This window comes from Marmota monax, unplaced genomic scaffold (assembly GCF_021218885.2).
Source record: "Marmota monax isolate L192 unplaced genomic scaffold, Marmota_monax_Labrador192_F-V1.1 WCK01_AAM20220418_F8-fsc00040, whole genome shotgun sequence".
NCBI classification, from domain to species: domain Eukaryota; kingdom Metazoa; phylum Chordata; class Mammalia; order Rodentia; family Sciuridae; genus Marmota; species Marmota monax.
In genome coordinates this window covers 4,661,231-4,683,789 of record NW_026692782.1, presented here as the reverse complement: position 1 = coordinate 4,683,789, position 22,559 = coordinate 4,661,231, and the positions used below count along the sequence as shown (strand labels likewise).

At 32.7% G+C, this 22,559-nt stretch overlaps 1 protein-coding gene across 2 annotated transcripts in view; it reads right to left on the bottom strand.

The window, feature by feature from the left end:
• Spock3 (SPARC (osteonectin), cwcv and kazal like domains proteoglycan 3) overlaps window positions 1-22,559 on the bottom strand; it is a 433,106-nt gene that overhangs the window by 105,588 nt on the left and 304,959 nt on the right. For both annotated transcript variants that reach the window (XM_058580375.1, XM_046447791.2), the window contains exon 6: window positions 7,002-7,116. In XM_058580375.1, coding sequence (XP_058436358.1) covers window positions 7,002-7,116 — 115 coding nt within the window. The remainder of the gene's footprint in view (window positions 1-7,001; window positions 7,117-22,559) is intronic.

The following is a 22,559-nucleotide window of genomic DNA, read 5'->3' as shown; positions in this document are numbered from 1 at the left end:
AAAAGAATGCATTCTCACTTTTTTGATTTTGATTCCAACTGGCTTTAAGCTTTCTTGTTTTCTCCACAAAATATGGATTTTTTATATTTAAAATGGACAATCTGTAGGTATTTTTCTATTTCTGAAATAACAAACCAACAATGTCTTCATGAGACTATGCAGATACTGTACTGTCCTTTTCTCATTTTGAGGCTTTAAATTATCACTGGATACCTCAAATCTCACCCACAGTGTTGTAAAAAAAACTTATAAATGACATAAACTGTAATACAGTCTTAAAAATGTATGTGGTGCTACACTTCATGAAATATATTTCATGATTATGTCACTTACCAAAAAAGTTCCACATGAGATCTTCTAAATACAAATCATTTGACTTCACTAGACAGAGTTGGAAAACTTAATACATTCTAAATTAGAAGTGGAATAGCACATATAACATTAATACCTTCCATAATATTTAATATTGATAGAGGTCAATACAACTTACTATGGGGATGATATTCATTGTCACATAAGCATTGAGTGGAAAAGCAGATAGTGGGCATGAGTTCTTATGGTTAATATCTGAGATATCCCCAAAATCTCATGTGTAAGACAATGAAAGAAATGTAGGCAAGTTGGGAGTGGATGAAGAAGGTAGGTCACTGGCAATGTTCCTTTGGGGTTTATATTTAGTCCCTCTTGAGCAAAGCTCTTTCTGCTTCCTCCTTGCCACCTCCTGAGCTGCTTTCTTCCTCCATACTCTTCCACCATGATGTTCTACCTCACCTTGGCCCCACAGCAATAGAGTGTGCCATTTATGGACTAAGACCTCTGAACCATGATCCAAAATAAACTTTTTTTCTTCTAATAGTTCTTGTCAGGACTTTTGGTCCCCAAAACACAAAAACTGAAATATTCTTGGAAATAGATAATTTTGTGCCTTTATCTGAGGTATGTGATTATTTATTTCTTTTCTTGATTTCAATGTAATGAAATGAAAGGAATGTGGTATCTAGTTTAAGATTAAAACCTGTCAAGAGCATTCATCATTAAATCAATCTGATGCAGATCAGAACTTAGAAAAAGTTTGGAAATATCATCACTCCATTAATTGTAATTTTATGTGCTCTTTCAAAAAACGTACACATGTGAATTTCAGGAAAAGGGCTGATGGATATTAGACTCTTAATGCATTTCAACCTATGCATGGAAACCCAGAAACATCAAGTTCCAGAATTCATCTTTGGGTTTTATTTAAACTTAATGTTCATCTACTAGGTACCGATAGGCCACTACTATTACTCTTTGCCTTGGTCTTGTTTGGGTGTGAGTCAGTTCTGATTTGTTCTTATCAAATACTGTGACTATGACTGCTACTTTTAAAAGAGTGCTTCTACTACATTTTGCAAGCATTTATCCTCAAAGGATATGAAAGAATAAAGATTGGAAAGCAGCTGAATAAAGAATAAGTATAAATAGTCCTTTAGGGCTACAATAATTAAAATAGGGGGATTTCTACTTTCATATCTGATAACGTGCAAGTGCATAAGCTTAAAATAAAAATCCCACAGTAATTTTATGTGCAAATTAAAATATTTGTGTGAAATTCTAAATTAATCCTTTGAATAGCTTAACAAAATATAGTCTTCAAGGAATAGCTCTAACAATTTCCACATTTAAAATGTACTTTTGTTCAGTTTATGTTCTGTTTTGGAACACAAATTAGCTTTAATCCAAGAATAAATATTCTAAAAATTTAACATTTATTTTATTGTAAATTATCATGCAACACTTGTCAATAAATTTGTTTAATTTTACAATTCTCTAAAGCTAATAAAAATCAGTTGTACTTATGTATGCATGTTGCCAGAATATATTAGCATACTGGTGTTAGTCTTTTTCTACGGTGTCAACTATGCATTTTAGTAAAACCATATTCTGATACAAACTAATTAGCAAACCCAAAGTACTAAAGAATTTAAGAAAATCTAAATTTTACCAAATGTAATTGCTTAAACAGCAAAGAATGGAAGTTCAGGTGTTAATGAATGAGTTCAGAGTTATAAAGTCTATTACATATTTCCTAGAAACCTTGTGACCTAGAAAGGGTGTTTTTAATTACAAATTGATATCATATACAACTTTGGATAATACATTCAAAACCTTCAAAAATGGACATTCATTTGAAATATGAATTAATATAATTTATATTAACATAATAAAAGAAGCAACACACACATATACACAGACACACACAACACATACTGAAAGGCCAATAGATGTGAAAGAATGTGTCAGGTTTATTAAAGAAAATAACCAATAACTTCTTGGCTACAGAATTACACTGCTAAGCTATTTCAAAGTATACAACAAATTCTCGAAATATATAAATACTATGAATGATAGAAAAAGTTGAAAACCCTCCAATGTTTTTGTAATAAAAGAAACTATGACTTATAAGCTTAAATATATATGTATATATTGCCAAAATATACATGTTCATCAGTGAAAAACTATGCTTTTAAAATCTATATTATAAACAATAATTTTTGCTACCTTATAGGATAATAATGCACAATGCAGGTAGAAAGTATGAAAAATAGTTAAAAATAAAGAAATTTAATCAACATTTGGAGCAAGTGTAGTTTATAAATAAATAGAATCATGATTAAACAGTTATTTAATTCTCATACTCTAGAAAATAAGGCATAAGGGAAATATGCAATTTACCTATTCTCAGCTCTTGGTAAAAGAAACCTTGAGTTGTACAAAAAAGTGAAGGTAGAGAAACAGTATGACTCACAAGTTCAGGAAGATAAACTAGACATTTGTGTTAGCATGCATAAATCACCCAGATTATTAAACTCAAGAATTATCTTTGATACATTAATTTCCTTGTCCATCATATTCATTCCAAGCCTTGTGAATTCTATTCCAGCAATTCTATTGGATTTTATTTAAATGCTACTTCTATGTCTGTTATTATTTATGAGAGATGATTGCTTTCTTTCTGAAACACCTGAATATGTATTTTCCTACCTCTTCCCCAAACAAATAAACATGAAATTGCCTGAATAGAAGAGTTACATAGTAAGAGCAAGAAAATATTTGGGAAATATTCTTTCAAGACCTTAAACTTCTTCGTGTGTCTGAATTCAATGAACTAAAACCAGAACCTTCGTCTCTGACAATGGTTGCAGCATGTTTCCCTAAAAAAGCACTTTGCATCCAAGAGCCAAGTGAACATATGATTTCCTTGAATGTGTGCTATAACTTTTGTGATCTATTTCCTTTTTATGTTCTATTCCTTTCACTCAGTTGATCTGCTGAAATGTTTTATGTATTGTCTTTGTTCTTGATGGCTGCTTCCACTGAAATTTGGCATTTCAAATTATTGAGGAGTGTGATGGTGTGTTTAGATGCATGTTGGTAGTATTAAAAATATTAAAAGTGACATTATTTACAATGAATAAAATTCTAAAATATGAGATATATAAAACGCAGGATCAAGAAAAATATTTCACACCTGGGAAAATCTGAATTTGTAATAAGTATAGCAACAATTAAAAATAAACTCTTGCATCTAACCAATCAAATGAGTGACCAAAGGGAGCACTTTGGATGTGCCTAAGTCTTAAGTTTACTATGTTTGTAAATCACTGCCGTGTGAACAATTAAGATTTGTCTAAGGTAATTCTTTTGATTTACCATCCACAATATAAATCCTTTCCAAGGTCTTTACCAATTATTTTGGTATTTGATTCTGTAAGTTCTTTTTATGATTTAGAATTGCTAAATATGTATGTGGAAAGTGGCTTATTCATAGTCCATGCTCACAACTATGAATCTTATATTTCCCTGGCCATATAAAAACATCAGAGAACTTAAAAAAATCAGCTGAAAGGTCAGTAATCTTTGAATAAAATTGTTCTTTGTTAATGAACACTATTTTTTTTGCAGTACTGAAGATTGTAGTTTTGTTTTTAAATGAAGGGAAAGAGAAAAGAAGAAGAAATTTATGAAAGAAATCTAGAAGTTTCTGATTGAAGAATGGTAGGATTATCTACTTTAAAAAATCAGAATCCATGATCATAAGAAACGTAAATTATATTGTTTTTAGTTATGCTACTTGGATATAGACACATGAACCTATTTTACACATACTTCATGGAATATATTAGGAGAATGGAGGAGAACTTAATTTTACTCTACTTTCTTTATAAAGGAAATCTGTTTTTATTAGTCTTACTGCAGTCCAAGCAGATTTTAAGGATTCATTCTGCAAAGAAGAAGGTGAAAACATACTCTGGTGTCAGTTTAACCTCAAATGGAGGAAGCCAGAAAGATTTCAGAAATATTTCATTGTTAGTTGTTTCTTCCCCTCTTCTTCTAGAACAGAGATAATATCAAGTAGCATTTCCTGCACTGCACAGTTCACCTAAGACATGCTTCTAATATAAATGACAGTTGAAAGATTAGAAATGATTTGGAACTCAGTTTTACATTTCCCTTGTCTCTTGGCCTTTGGCACTGTGGAGAAATGACATTCAAAATTTTCTGCACTGCTTTCCCACAGCAGCTAGCAAAATCCTGTACTTACTTTGCCCTGACAATCTGTCAGAGCAGGATTAGTTTAAATTCCTCTTGCCTCTTTTACTACGCACAATTGAACACAAATGATCTTTATCCCCTGATGATAAGACTTTAAGAAAAGTTTCTTTCTTGACATATTAACATAAACACTGTACAGAAAACTTAAATAATAACATAATTATTGTTTATTTACAAGGGTCCTCTCCTCATATGTGTTACCTTCCAATATTTAATGCAAATGCTAGAATATTATGATAAATTCATACTATCTCCAACATAGGTTCCCATTCATGAGTAATCTGAAAGCAGGAAATATTACTGAAGAGAAATCTTATTGAAGAACCATGATGTATCCTAAATATATATTTATTAGAGCTACTTCTCAGATGTTATTAAAGGCTCCCAGTGGAAGAGAGAAACATAGATATCAAATATGCTAGGGTTTATTTCATGCCTATAATTTTTCAGATGAAAATGTATTCCACTGTTTCTTCAAATCAATCAATGTCTAAATTGGGAGTGTGCATCAGGAAGTTTCAAGCATCAAAGAATCTTGGCTAAAGGAAAATTATAATTGATTCTGAATCATGTGGGGGATGATTGACAGATTCAGAGTGGTGCTGGAAATCCTTATTTGGGCTTAAGATGGAGAGAGAAGATCCAGGAGACAGAGGAGGGAATACGGAAGGAATCTAGCTCTGAAGATGACCCTACACTGAGCTGAGGCAGCAAAAGTGAGGATTAAAGATCAGAGGTCCTAGAAGACCACTTCACCCTTTCCACCTGTCAGTCTCATTCTGTTGGTGACCTCAAGTTTTAGCACTAACTTAACAGTTGTTTGCAAATTATGTAATTTACTTTGGACAAACGAACCTCACTGTCTCCTCTGCTAAAAGTAATGTCATGACACTTTTTTTTAAAAAAAATTAAATTTGTAATTTCAAATATAACTTCATTGAGTAAAGTCTGATATAAGTGACACAGCTGAAGTTTAGATGCCTTTATTAAATATTCATTCTGAGACTTTAACATGGACTAGCAAGTGCTTTAATTTAGATTTTGAATATCCCTAAAAGTTTGTTCTCTAGCCTGTGGCATGATAGGGACATGGGGGAACATTTAAGAATTGGGCACTGGGAGGCCTTGGAGGAAGTTAGGTCAGGCGCATATTGGGACTCTGGCCCCTTGTCTTTGCTTCATGGCTACCTAGAGGTGAGCAGCTCCTTTGCCATGTGCTCCCAGCATGATAAACAGGAAGACTATTGCAAGCCCAGTAGCTATCAAGTCAGGTCACCATGGACTGAAAGCTCTGAAACTCTGAAAAAAATAAACCTTTCCTCCTTATAAATTAATTATCTGAGCTATAATGCCATAATAGCAGAAAGTTGACAGGAACACCATGTTCAACAAAATGTATAGTGTGTATTGAATGCATTTCACATTAACTACACATTTTTTTTAGTCTACGTATCTATTATTCACAGTTTTTGAGGGGGAAAAAGGCAAAAAATCAATTCTCTACCACAATGAAGGCACCCCATGATATTTTTAAATTACAAGGGTTGGAGAGTTATAAAATACATGGAAAATGTTGATAGTGATCTGTAGAATAGTTTCTGACTTAAAGAAACATCTATTCCCTTCACTACCTTCTTTATCTAGAGTTGTGGAGGAATGAAACTAACAGACATGGAGGCTTTTTAAAAAGCATCAATAAGGCCAAGTGTGGTGGCACATGCCTGAATCCCAGCCTGGGAGGCAGAGACACGAGGATCACAAGTTCAAAGCCAGCCTCAGCAACTCAGCAAGACCCTGTCTCTAAATAAGAAATATACAAAAATGTTAGGGATGTGTCTCAGTTGTTAAGTGCCCCCTGGATTTGATCTCCAGTACCAAATAAATAAATCAATAGACAAATTATCAAATATATAAATAATACCATAAAAACTACAATAAAATAATCTAGGAAAATTCAAAAGTTATACTATAATACATACATTAAATTAAGCTCACAGAATTAGTTTATTTGGTGTTAAATCAAGAAAATAGTGTTTAATTTATGAAATCATTCTATAGGAAATTATACCTACACAATATATGATAGAAATAAATAAGTATAAAAATAAACAGAGCAAGACCTAAAAGACACATTTCATACATAATTATTTATAGAAGGCACATGGTAAACACGTTGAAAAGAAATGGTTTTCTGTAGATTTCTACTTATTCTGATAAGAAATGTCAAAAATATAAAAACAATTATTTGCTATAATAAACAGGGCTAAAAGGTAGAAAAATAGACATAATGTCTGTTAGCTCCATGTATAAGAGTAAATTTCATTCTGCACTTAATGTCACTTATTGCAAAACATTTTAATAGGTTTGAAGAAATATAAAGCTACAAATAAATGTTCATCACTTACCTCTCTTAACGTTTCTGCTTGTACTCGTGGACTTATCTGAAGCACATGGGCAACGTCCTTCACATTTGACTGAGATATGCTTTCCTAAGACACATGCCTGATATTCTAGCTTGCACTGTATGAAAAAAGAAAAATACTTAAATACATCTAGTTTCAGCAGAAAGTCAGGAAATATTTAGAAAGAAAAAAGTAAGTTGTTATGCATTTAATTTGAAAACCTTTCTACATATATCTCCAATACTAAGGTGCACTTTTACACACTCATATAGTATTTATTATTTTATGAAAGAGGCAGAAATGCAGTTACCTTGGTCATTGTGGAGAACAATCACTGGGAAATATAGCAGTCTTAAAAGCTATGCCTAGTTTGTCAGCTCGGTTGAATGAACCAAATTCAGAACTTTAGAATCAAATGGACAGAGAGATGACTTAACTTAGAATATCATGAGTTCTCCTTTAAATATAATATTGGTGTTAGTTGCTTGTTTATATTTGAACTCTGTTATTGGATGCTAAGTATGGACATGGCAACTGGATAAATCAATGAATGCACATTTCTGAATGACAAAAGATGCCAAAATCAATTCATGAGTGAGTTACTTAGGAAATACTTCTGTCGTTACTTGTGACTTAACACTAAGATACCACAACAGTCAAATACACATACACACATGTACACATAGACACAGGGAATGTATACATAATTATGTCTAAAATTTAAAAAATGAGTACGTATTTATGACATGGTATATATATGTACATGAGTACATATTTATGACATGGTATGTATATGTACATGAGTACATATTTATGACATGGTATGTATATGTATACAGTTCATATATTTTTTGGTATGATGACTTTTTTAGTGACATTTTTATATTCACATACAAATGGTTTTGAACTGCATTTTCTATATGTCCCACATTCGATCAAATGTACAGTCATAATGTGATGTAAATAAGAATATATCTACAAGTCTCAGAGATTATTTGTCTTGTTTTACTAAAAAGAATAGAATACCATTCTTAAGTGCTTATATTACAATAAGATTAGAAACTATTAAGAAAGTGACAGTAGTATACTTACATTTTATTATACATATTATGGGAAAAGATAAGTGAAGATACAGGACAAAGAGCGTGACAGGACAAAGAGCGTGACTCCTAAATTTGGATCTCATGACTGCCATTTCCTAACTGTGGCACATAGGACTAGTTTCAAAAATACTCTCATCTCAATTGTCACATATGATAATTGGGATAATACCACTGAATCTCCAGTGTTCTAAGAATCAGACAGCTAATTCTTCCCAGTGCATTAGCTATCCTGAACCAGAATCTCAGCCAATGTTAATAAAAACTGACTGGAATTAAAATAAAATAATAAAAATATTATGGCACATGAGTCTGTTTATATATTAATTTAGTTTTGATTTGATGTGGTTTGATTTTCTCTGTAAACATTATTCTTCGAAGAATTTTAAGCCTGAGTATTTTTAATTCCTTCTTAAGAGAATATTTTTTTAACTTCACATTTGACAGGATTTAAAAAATCCTAAACCTACTCCATATTTTAAGGGGCAATAATTGTCTTCCTACGCTAAAAGAAATAGATCTTCCTAATTCTGAAGTAATATGATTTCTTTAGTGGCACTCTCATAATTTACTCAGAGCAAATTATTTTAAAATTAAATAAAGTAGACTTTCTGGCTCCAATAGGCAAATGCCCCCAGGACTAATTTAATTTAGATTCAGCTGATATCAAGAAGTACCGAATGCTCTAAACAAGTAATCAGATTACTCACATTCTACAACATTTTATTTATTTTTTATCAAATAACTCTTCAGTGGACAAGCAAAATTCTTGAATACCCCTGCAACAAATGATTAAAAATTAAGCCGTTTGAAGATGTTTTTAGCAGAATATTGGGTCTTTAAGATGAACAATCCTTTCAAAAGTAATTCAGTGTTTCAAGAACTGAAAAAATGATTTCCTCATGTAAAAGCATGACAGACTTTAAGGGCAATTAAAAATGCCCAACACCTAATTAAAAATAGAAATAAATATTTAAGCAATTATGAGCGCTTAATGAAAGCCAAATGACTTGCTTGAAACTTTGAGACTTTTCAGACTTAATATTCTTTACTGTAACTTCTCTTATTATTTCAGCACCCTGGACATGGTCATATGAAAATTTGGACTTGTGACTTAATTTAAGGAAAATTCAAAGGCGATTTTGACTGGTTTATGAGCAGACAAAAGTAAAAGTCAATATTAATTCCAGCTTATGATTTATTTTTTTAGTACTGGGAATTGAAGCAAGGGGTGTTCTGAGCTACAACCCAGCCCTTTTTCCTTCCTGCCTTTCTAACTTACTTTCATTTTTTTATTTTTTAAATTTTTAACAGGGTCTCAATAAATTCTTGATGCTGGCCTTAAACTTGTGATCCTTCTGCCTCAACCTCCAAATTTGTGGGAATTTCAGGCATGCATGTTTGTGCTGGGTGCTAATATTAGATTTTCCCACTTGAAATGACAGATCCCTTTGAAGATGCTCTATGTCAGATTTATTTTGTTTTCACATAAAAAAATGAGAAAGTGTAATATTTAAACACAAAAATATAAAATTTGGTTAAGTATAAAGAAGAATCATTTTCTGATTGAGGGTTGATAATTCAATTTTTAGATATTCTTAGCACTAAAAATGTAATTTATAAGAAGAGTATAATATTTATTAAAATTAACTAAATTTTCTTTATAAAGTTTCACTTTTCAGCAAACTTTCTTTGGCATAATTACCACTAAATGTTTCAATGTTGTCCTTAAGATTGTGGGATGTGATAAAATCATAGCTTCACAGAATGTCACTTTACCAATGAAACAATTTTTTTTCATTAGAATGAGTCTATTGAACAACTTTTTCTCTATGCACATAGGTAAAGAGCAAAAAAAAAATCAGAGATTATACCCTGTTTATATAATCATATGAATTTAGCTTCCTGTTATTAAAAAAAACACTTTGTTTTATTTACTTATGAATCAATTTTGGAAACAAAAATTATTTATGAAGACTTTTACTTAAAAGATATTAGGATATTAAAATTCTTTTTTAAAAGATGCTAACTTTAAATATTTTTTAGCCATATCCACTGACTACATTTCTAATTTATAATGTTCAATTTACTTAATTATCACAAAGCTGAAATATTTATCAAGGTATAAGTGAGCTAAAATATCACATAAAGGGCATGCTCATTAGTCTATAATTACCAAAAAATGCAAATAATGTAGAGAAAGGCATGATTAATGCATCTCTGATTAAGACCCTAAGTACTCAGAGCACTCAAGTTATGCATTATTGTGGAAAATAAGGCTGCAAAATGATTTTGACACAATTCACAAAAAGTTACTTTATAGTCATTTGTTTAATAGCAGCATCAAACAGAAGAAAATATGAGATTACAATAGGAGAAATATGCAGCATACAGAAAAGATTCTAACTCTCAGGCATATTAGACACTGGGAAAGGCTGCTGTTACCATTTTCCAAGATCACCATTGCCCTGGCAGACAGTTAAGACCTGAAGTCCTCAGCTGGGGATAAGTCCTCTCTCCCTGACTAGGAATATCTGGAGATACTTGGTTGCTACAACTATGGTCAGAGGTAGGAAGGTTACTGCTGGCATCTATTAAGGAGGCCTGACAGGCTGCTACACATTCTGCAACTCACTGGATAGTCCCCCATCCTCCCACAATACACACACACTGCCAGAACAAAGGATTATCTGGCCTCAAATATTGATAATGCAAGGATTGGAGTGCCCAAATAAGACACTGTTTTACTTCAAGACAATGAAAAGATTAACTAAACTCTCAACAACTTGTTCATATGTCTCTTAGAAAAATTTTGTTTGGTATTCACCAAGGTAATCCATACAAAATAAAAACAATGGTATAAACAATCTATCATTTACAGGTACCTAATTATTCAGAGAGTACAAATCAGCTCAAACAACAAACTACACAGTTAAGCGCCACCTGTTTTCATCAAGGCATTACTATAAGTCAAACACCATGCTGAGCAGTTTGATGCATTACTTCCTGATAATTCAAATAAAATAAGCATATTTTTTTCCAATAGAACTACAAGTTTGGAAAGCTTATGCAACTCATCAAATGTATATATTGCTACAAGGGATTCAAGCACTATTTCATAGTTCTTCTGATGTAAAAGGATTGTATAATTATTAGTAGGTAAGGAATAGTAACAATATTAATTTCCTTATTGTACCAATAAAAACTTTTAGCCAAACGAGAAAGCAAATTGAGAAATAAGGAAGGTCATGTATCATATTTACGTTTTAATCATTCTTGGACTAATATTATCTCTTCAGTGTCCTCACGTAGCAATATTGTAGACATGATCTGAACTCCTGTGAAAGAATTCATCACACTTTGTTACAGCTTTCCTTTTCCCTGCAAAGCTCCTCCACTTGTGTTCTTGGGATATCCATGCTGGTGTTCCCCATGCAAAGTCAACCAGAGGAGGAAAGGAGGACTTGATTCAGTCTTCAAATCACTCACTCAACCAAAATATACTATTTACACACATGTATTAGAATTATAAAACATAAACACAAGCAGGGAGTTCAATGTAGCAACAATAACATTAAAAATACCCTGCTGGGAAGTGCGAATCAGGCGGTATAGCGATACCAGACTTAAAACTATATTACAGAGCAATAGTAACAAAAACAGCATGGTACTGGTACCAAAACAGGAGGGTGGACCAATGGTACAGAATAGAGGACACAGAGACTAAACCACAAAGCTACAACTATCTTATATTTGATAAAGGAGCTAAAAGCATGCAATGGAGGGAGGATAGCATCTTCAACAAATGGTGCTGGGAAAACTGGAAATCCATGTGCAACAAAATGAAACTGAATCCCCTCCTCTCGCCATGCACAAAAGTTAACTCAAAATGGATCAAGGACCTAGATATCAAATCAGAGACTCTGCGTCTGATAGAAGAAAAAGTTGGCGCCGATCTACATATTGTAGGGTCGGGCTCCAAATTCCTTAATAGGACACCCATAGCACAAAAGTTGATAACAAGAATCAACAAATGGGACTTACTTAAACTGAAAAGTTTTCTCTCAGCAAGAGAAACAATAAAAGAGGTAAATAGGGAGCCTACATCATGGGAACAAATTTTTACTCCTCACACTTCAGATAGAGCCCTAATATCCAGAGTATACAAAGAACTCAAAAAATTAAACAATAAGAAAACAAATAACCCAATCAACAAATGGGCAAAAGACCTGAACAGACACTTCTCAGAGGAGGACATACAATCAATCAACAAGTACATGAAAAAATGCTCACTATCTCTAGCAGTCAGAGAAATGAAAATCAAAACCACCCTAAGATACCATCTCACTCCAGTAAGATTGGCAGCCATTATGAAGTCAAACAACAACAAGTGCTGGAGAGGATGTGGTGAAAAGGGTACTCTTGTACATTGCTGGTGGGACTGCAAACTGGTGCGGCCAATCTGGAAAGCAGTATGGAGATTCCTGGGAAAGCTGGGAATGGAACCTCCATTTGACCCAGCTATTGCCCTTCTTGGACTATTCCCTGAAGACCTTAAAAGAGCATACTACAGGGATACTGCTACATCGATGTTCATAGCAGCACAATTCACAATTGCTAGACTGTGGAACCAACCCAGATGCCCTTCAATAGATGAATGGATAAAAAAATGTGGCATTTATACACCATGGAGTACTACGCAGCACTAAAAAATGACAAAATCATAGAATTTTCAGGGAAATGGATGGCACTAGAGCAGATCATGCTTAGTGAAGCTAGGCAATCCCTAAAAAACAAATACCAAATGTCTTCTTTGATATAATGAGAGCAACTAAGAACAGAGCAGGGAGGAAGAGCAGGAAGAAAAGATTAACATTAAACAGATACATGAGGTGGGATGGAAAGGGAGAGAAAGGGAAATTGCATGGTAATGGAGGGAGACCCTCATTGTTATACAAAATTACATATAAGAGGTTGTGAGGGGAATGGGAAAATAAACAAGGAGAGAAATGAATTACAGTGGATGGGGTAGTGAGAGAAGATGGGAGGGGAGGGAGGGGGGATAGTAGAGGATAGTAAAGGTAGCAGAATACAACAGTTACTAATAGGGCATTATGTAAAAATGTGGATGTGTAACCGATGTGATTCTGCAATCTGTATTTGGGGTAAAATTGGGAGTTCATAACCAACTTGAATCTATTGTATGAAATATGATATGTCAATAGCTTTATAATGTTTTGAACAACCAATAAAAAAATAAATTAAAAAAAAATACCCTGCTGTCTAGTGTAGACTACAACATGGTTTTCTTGCATGTAAACTCTTCTTTTCATCAAGGAATAACACCTACCTTACTTGAGGCAAACTTTCCCTTTTCCATCTGAAATTTTATTTTGAGGATCTAATTTTGCTGTTATAAAATATTGTAATACATCATATTGAGTAAAGCAAATGGCTCTCACCAATTTGATTAGATATCATCCAATTCACTGGATAGCGCATGATAGAATTTGCTCTCTGAGACACCCATCTTCTCAAACTAGACTGGTCCTGCTTCTCAGTCTTTCTGACCTAGGGATGGCTGATAAACTCCAATAGGTTCAAAGACCTGTTCACTAGATAAAGCTCCCTAGGACAATTGTGTGTCTCCACAAGGCTCATTGTCTCCAGCAGGGAAGAAAAACTGCTGACTTTGCTCATTTTCTCCAAAATATAGTATCTTACTGCATTTTGGTGTAGGCTAGTCTATGTTCCACACTCAGACCTTTACCTTGGTCCTTTCTATAAGGTAAACCAAGAAGCTGGTGAGGAAGCCCTCTAGCAAGCTGTGCCATATTCCCTACCTTTGGGACTGCCACCACCCTAATGAACTCTTTAAGGTGAAAATCTCTGTTTACACTTTTTTTTTCCAGTAATGCTATTGGTATCCCATTTGGTCATGTGACTCTGGTTCCATTATCATGTCCTCTGAAACTAATCTGGGTCGTGAGTCTCTGTGGACAGTTTGCAATTTGACAATACTGCACCTTTTATCACCAAATCTACTAAATAAGGTAATGATCAGCAAGGTGTTTAATGGATCTTCCATTCTCCCTGTCATCTACAAGAATCTGATATTGTTTAGATGAGGTTAGTCTCTGAAGTTGTATACTCAAAAAGATTTCTGAGTCCACCTCCCAAACTTCTACATTGTTCACACACAATTTGGTGGTTGAATATTGTTCCAAAAGAGGGCACGTATGTTCTTGCACTTATTCAGGATTTTTTTGCTACTTCTCCTAAGAGCAGCCATAGGCTGATATCTGGTTGTTGTGACCCTCCATGTGGCAGACTGTTCAAGAGAATCTTAGGGATTTAAACTCAGTTCTAGATCTGAGTTCCCTGGTAGTGGTTCAGACAGGCCAATGCTTGGGAACATAATTGGTCTCTAGTTTCCACAGAATGCCCTTGTTGCTCCTGCATTATACCCTTTTGAATAAAATGTTTGGTAGACTTATGCCTCCGGAGTGGTCTAAGAGTCCTTCAGCTGTTTTGAGAAACACTACCAGTAGATCAGATACCCCTCATTTAACAGGAGATCTCTCTTAAATGAATCCATTCTTGGCTACCCATTTATAGATGGGATAATTGAGTCATTATTTATGACTACCTTTCAGGGAGTTCTTCATGTACAAGAAGTATCCAACCAGAAAGGTTGATATAAGAAGGCATTCAGGTCAGGTGAATCACTGGGTAAATTATTTTGGAAGCTGTAACATTCCCAGATGCCTCCTGTAGATCAAGATGTGGGATCTATGCAATCATGAATGCATCCTGATATATATCTATATCTAGATATCTCTCTCTCTCTCTCTCTCTCTCTCTCTATATATATATATATATATATATATATATATATATATATATATATATATATATATATATATATATATTAAATCCTCATGTCAGGTAGAAAATGCAGGTGGAAGCTCAAGGAACTACCAACTACCTGAACTTCTATACTATATCTTGATTGTTTACAGAATTTGTTTAGGTCGTTGGCTCTTGAATCTGGAGAGAGATTGTGGGAAAAAATGTAATTTGTCTATGAATGAACTGTAAAGAGAATGACAGCCACATCTTTTTTGTGTTCATTTTGTAATTCATATTATTACAAGTTTATAAAGTACATATTATTTATAGTATACCATTTTCCTTGTTTAGAAAAATGATTCCTTTTTGTATTAATTTTTAAATCACATCTTTATAGCAAAGTATCCTCATTATTATATAGCATATTAATACACATCATATATGCACTCCATTATATAAAATCTTTTATGTTATTAGTTTTATAATATGCATGTTTTTATTCATGCTGATACAAAATATTATTATCCCTGCTCTTTACCAGTTCTCTATCCTTAATAATATATTAAACATCTTTATGCTTCAGACTACCTTTGAAATGTAGATAAAACAAATGAATCTATCTTTTAGAATTCTTAAAGGAATAAATTAATGCATATAAAATTAAACACATTAATTTAATTTATTAATGTTGTATAAATAACCTAGAACACTGATTTAAATATATTAGGCATTCACAAAATGTTAGTTTTTTTAAGATTCTTTTGTTGTTGTTGATATGAGTTGTGCATCTTTGACAAAAGAAATGAGCTTTTCCAAAGGGAATGTATGTACATTGATTCTGACCTTCTTAGAAATTCTGTGACTACGTTAGCTAGAATAACTAATACCAACAGAATAAGAATGGAACATGCTACTGGTATCTGTGCACATTGGATAACCTATTTACCTTCCTACAATATAAGTTTTTAAAGAGTTGGAATGTATATCACTCCTTGAAATCTCTCCTATTACCTCCCATGATTCCTTTATCCTGGAAAAATGATGAATAATTGATGTTTAAAAGGAGACCATGAAGTTAAAATCCACATATATAAAATCCATCAACTAGAATCTTGCTGGCAGTTTTATTGCAAAGTATAGCACTGTGGTTAACCGTGTGAGCTCTAAACTGGGCTTCAACTCCAGCAATGCTGCTTCTCAGTTCCCTGTCTCCTAGGGATTTCTTTCAGTTATCTGAATATTGAGGATCACTACCCAATATGTCTTACAAGTTTGCTTTGAAGGTTAAGTTATAATATGTAAAATACTTAGAATATTACCAGATATCATTGCCCAATTATTTTAGCAATATATACCTAATGCTAATTGTGAATACTTCTGCTATAATTAGTATACACCTATTGTCATTATTATTATACTTCTCTGAAGAATATATATTTTCAAGAATATTCTATATGTTTTAAAATTTTGAGAAACTAATCTCTTATAAACCATGTGAAATATTATAAAAGATGATATTTTATTTAAGGGGCAAATATTTTATTATTTAAGAAATAAAATTAATACAAAAATTCCATGAGTGCATGCATTTAGTATAAATCCTTTCTTTTGGTGGTGCATAAGATTTTGGCATAAGATATTGGCAACATAAGGTATTGGCACTCCATGTCTCTATTCTATGAAGGCTGCAGAAATCCAGGTTAAAATTTCCTTAAGGTAAGGTTTTAATTTTTTTTTTTCACAGACAAAAAATCTATATGTAACTTTCTACCTAATAGTGAAAATGCCTAAGATTATCTTAATTGGGACTAATGCAAGAAGGTACATTAAACACTACTTAGCCAGAACAATAAGGCAAAGTAATGAAATAAAAGACATTAAATTTGGAAACAAAGAGATAATCTGCATTTTTTTTCATATAGAGAACAACTGGACATTCAGAAAATTCTGAGATCACTAGAAATAGTAAGTAAATGTAGAAAAGTGGCAACATATAAAATCAGTATAGAAAAAAAAATTGACAAAATATTAAAAACAATTAAAAATAAAAATTCAATTTACAATAGCACTAATAAAATTACTTAGTTTTAAATTCAACAAAAAGCATTATAGGCCTCTATTCAGAAGAAAACCAAACATTGTGAAATCTAACTAAATGAAGAGATAGACAAGTGTGTGGAGTGGACAATTCAACTTTTGCCATATATTAATTTTCTTTAAATTTATCTATGTATTCAATAAAATACAAATCATAATTCTAGCTGATTCTTTATAGAAACTGACAAACTGAATCTGAAATTTATACATAAATACAAAGGACAACCACCAAAACAATATTAAAAATTTCATGGGTTTGGATGTAAAGTGTTCCCCAAAAGTTCCTGTCAATGCAGGAACATTCAGAGATAAAGTGATTGCATTATTAGATGGAAACCAGAGACCTTTCATTTTAGTTTGAATGAGCCTAACTGGGTGGCAACAGCAGGCAGGTGGAGTATGGCTGGACTGTTGGGTCACAGAGCGTGTGCCCTGGGGTAGCTCATCCTGCAGCCCCTTTCTGTGTCCCTTTGTCTAGTCTTCCCCACCTGCCATGAGCTGAGCATCCTTCCTCTGTCAGCCCTTCATCTATGATAGCCAAACCTAAGAACTGAGACCTCTGAACACCATGAGTCCCAAACCAACTTTTTCCTCCTCAAAGTTATTCTTGTCAGGTATTTTCATCACAGGGACACAAAAGCTGACTAAAACAGCCCCTGAATTCAAAAGTTAGCATAAAGATATAAAAAAAAAAAAACTTAGGTACATGGTACAAGCCTAACTAAAGACAAAATAGTCCACTGCAACAAAATAGAGACAGAAACACAACAACGCTTTTAGGACCATTTTGTTTTTGACACAAGAAATCCAAAGAAATCCAGTAAGGCAAGGTGCTACACAGGAAGATCCAGGAGTCAGTTACCTCTTAAACACCAAAGTTCAACCGTGAACTAAAAATAATAATTACGCATCAGATGTAAATTTACAAGTTAAAATGTTAAAAATTTTGGGAGAAAACGTAGAAAATTTATTTTCTGTAGAAAGTAATAACTATAAAAAATGATAAATTAGACTGAGCATGTAAAAAATCCTAGGAAGTACAATTTTGAAAATTGCTCTGATATCTTAGGCTATAAGAGAAGAAGAAATGACTCCCTAGGTTTAAAAGCCATACATTGCAATCGTTTTTAATGCCTCAAATAGATATAGTTATCACAATCATTGTGTGTATAATGTAGAAAAATAAATACCAATAATAAAAAAGTTTTGGAAAAGGGTATCTGCTTCAAATTCACATTTGAAAATGGAAAAGTTGCTTAGAGAATGAGTGACACTGGTCAAATTACCCCATTTCTCATTTATAAAAGAGAAATAACATATGAAATTATTTTCATACATAGTGGCTTACACATAAGAAAATTACAAGCTTGAAAATGTATCAAGATATAAATTTAGATACATCATGAAAAGGTCAGATACATATTTAAATATATATATATATATATATATATATATATATATATATATATATATACACACACACACACACACACACATGTATTCATATTTGTATATATGAACTTATGAAAGTTAGTGTAATGAAAAGGTCATGCATTACTATAGTGAAAATGAAAACACAAGTTATTGTAAATGGAAGACAAAAAAAATATAAAAAATTGGGCACTGCAGGGCATGTCCGATGTCCTAGCCATTTGAGAGGCTATCTGTGGTGGGAGAATTACTTGGTTCAGGAGTTTAGGGCCAGTCTTGGCAACATAGTGAGAATGTATCTCAAAAAAAAAAAAGTTAAAACAAAAAAATAGCCCTCCAAAATACAGGGCATCCCTTACTTTGACTCCTATGCTCACCTCATCCCTACATCTAGACCAGTAACTGGGGTTTTAGTACTAAAGTTTTCTGGCACAACACACATGTTCTTTTGGAAGCCTCTCTTTGATGCTGCCATAGTCATTGCTGAAGTGATGGTCACTCAGGGATTTAAGGCAAAAAGGCAGAAAATGATAAGGGATTCATAACACTGCCAAATAATTTATTACCACTTAATAAGGGAGGGGTTCAGAATATTCATTGAAATTGACAGTTTTTCATTGCTCATATATGTCAAACTGCTTACTTAAATGGATGGTAACACATTTATTTCCCCCAGTGTGTTGTGAAATTGGCAAGTGAGTAAATAAAACAAGTAGATCAACATTTTTCAGGTTTAGATATTATAGATGATCAACATTTCAAATATGAGTGTGTGAAAAGACACATGGATTGTCTAGCTTCTCATTTTTCTAAGGAATCAAGTCAAAGAACTAAGTAAACTAATAGAATTTCATAAAACTTAGAATAATATCAATGTTGTTTTTAAAAGGCCATCTTGACACAAAGTGGCTCATACATAAGAAGATTACAAGCTTAAAAATGTTATGTATCTAAGAAATAAAAAAAAATGTATCAAGATATAAATTTGTCCTAAACTCATCAGGGTTAATATACTAACTCAAGAGTCTTGATCAGGCCATGAAGGTAAGTCTATGTACTGTCCATGTTAAGGTTAAAGAGAAAGGTATAAAATAATTCATGCCTGGAGGGGAAGGGCAGGTGAGTTCTAAGAGTGGACAGAGCAGAGCATGAACCCTGAAAAAGGAGTATGCTCACTCAGTACCTCAGCAACTGTCTTCCAAGATGCTCACCATCCTGAAATGTACCAGACTTCCTAGTGTAATATGATCATGGAAATTAAGTTGAATCTCTTTAGCATAAGTTTTAGAAAAGGAATTTGAACAATAAAATAATAGAAGCAAGACATTCCATTGCCACAGAAAGGTATGGTAGAGGATAGGAAAGGTAGCAGAATACAACAGTTACTAATAGGGCATTATGTAAAAATGTGGATGTGTAACCGATGTGATTCTGCAATCTGTATTTGGGGTAAAATTGGGAGTTCATAACCAACTTGAATCTAATGTATGAAATATGATATGTCAAGAGCTTTATAATGTTTTGAACAACCAATAAAAAAAATTAAAAAAAAGAAAGGTATGTGGAATTATTTGTAAATGAAAAGATAAAAGAATCCTTTATTTAACAATACAAGCAGTTGGTTTAGCATATTAATTCTTTCATAAACTTTTTTTCATTTTTACATTCAAACTTAATTTTATTATGTCTCCTTTTCCTTTCTCAAAGAGAAAAGTCATTAATGTCTATAAATTATCATTTCCCTTACCTTTATGTGTAAATTGAAATACACTAATGATGAAATAATACAATGTATAGATCATGAAATGTTCTATATATTCAAATCATTAATATGAACAGAAAATAAACCCAGGATTGAAGACAAAAAATATTTTGAATTTATTTATACTCTATATTTCTCTACAAAATATTTAATCATTATAATTCACAGATTATTTCTAATCTACAAATTCAACTGACAAAAAAATCATCTTTGACCTCTAACTTGATAATGATATTTAACACAAACATGAAATATTTACAGACAAGTGCATATTGTTTAGTTTCTCCTGAAGGAGTGATTTTTTGATTGACAACAATAAAACATTACACTTTTTCCTTCAACTGACACCCACACCATGCTGAACTTTTAGGGTTCCTAAGTGACTTCAAACCCTACATTTCTGTCAGAAGTTCATGCTACATCCATGACACTTTTTGCTTCCTAAAATCTCTTCCATCAACTAAAATCGTAGTCATATAATTTAATTAAGTATGACAAATCTGATCAAATACCAATGTAAAAGAGAGGGCTGAGTTTCTATTGAAACAATGTTGAATGTCTCAAGCACAGCACAGATGAGCTTCACAAAAAAAAAAAGTTCATATTTAAATAAATGAATGGGTGTGAGATCATTCTAAAGCACTGGGGATAGGGTTTTAAAAATATTAAATAATGTTCTACCCCTCAGGCTGTTTTGCTAGTGCCTTTTAGCTTCTGATTCCCATTTTAAATGGATCCAGGAAGTCATATTTTTTTTCCCAGTAACTGCAGAAAAAAGAATACATTTTTGCGTTTCATGATATGTTTTCAGAGGTAAGGATAGGGAGTTCTGGAATCTAAATCAGTGTAAGGAGAGGACAGCTTTTCTCAACATTAGAACTGTCCTTAGCTATAGAGGTTTATCTCACTGAACATGATGTCATATGAGGGACCCTTGCCAGGATGGCCCTGGTCATCCTGTTCCATTCCTTTTAAATATGAGATTTTATGATGAATTTCATGTGTATTATTTTTTTTTCATGTTCAGTGCTTTTATGAGAGCTTATCCCAGTAACTGATCATCCTGATGTGTTGGAGGTGTGACCTCAATCCAGTTGGCATACCTAAGCCAAAAGTCAAACCGTGGCTATGCTGAAAAGCGGTTTAAATAGAAATAATGCCCCTGCATTTCCAAATATTGATTTTCCTACCATAAAATGATCTCAGCTCGAGGTATTTAGAGGATGGAAGGTGGGGCAATTAAATCGTAAATACTAATAGATTCAGCATAGCAAACTTTAATGTTGAAGTACCTTTCAAAATGCACATATAGTTACTCTGTTACCAAAATTATTAACTATTAAAAGTTAAGTAAAAATAGGCCTCATAAAAATAGGCCTCAAAAGAATAAAACATCATAGAATGTTGAAATTTAAAGTGGAACATTATATTAGAATATAATATAAATACTTCTTTAATGCTGTTATTGTGTTATTATTCTAGTATATAACAAATATATACATATATGTATACGAATATGTTTGTGTATATATAAATATATGTGTGTGTGTATATATATATATATATATATATATATATATATATATAGAGAGAGAGAGAGAGAGAGAGAAAGAGAGAGAGAGATGTGTATATATATATATATATATATATATATATATATATATAGACATTTTTTTTTAAGATTTCAAGGCAACAACTTGAAGGATGTATCAATGGTTCTCAACCATAGTTACACATAAATGTTACCTGGGGAGCATGTAAAGTTTATACGTGTGGAGTCTTATCCTGAACCATTTATGCAAAGTCTCTGCAGCTAGGTTGGGAATTCCAGTATAAAATGGATAAGCTTTCCATTTGTTTTCCTTCAATGCAGGTGCACACACACATAGGCAATTTCATAAGCAAATCTCATTTCTAGGGAATTCACCATGATTTAGTTCACCTGTCCAGCACTGCATGACTAAATATGACAGAAAGAGTTTAAAATCAGCCACTGTTGTCCTCAGGGAATTCATATTTTGGATGTTCTGCTCAGTTCTAAAACATTAGTATCATTTATTGACTTATGCTTACAACAAATGTTATACACAATTTACATAAGAAAACAACAAATAAAACCAAGGTCTAACACAGATTCCATACTGGGGAAAAATTTCTCTCTCTTAACAGCGCTTAACACACAATCAAAATAGACTTTGTCTGAAGTGAAGAAACAAAGACCTTCATTTTTGTGTTAATTTCAGGAATGAGTACCTCTCAAATAAGCTTGAACAATTATATTTTCATTTTTTTCTGACATTGCTGAATTTTTAAAATTTC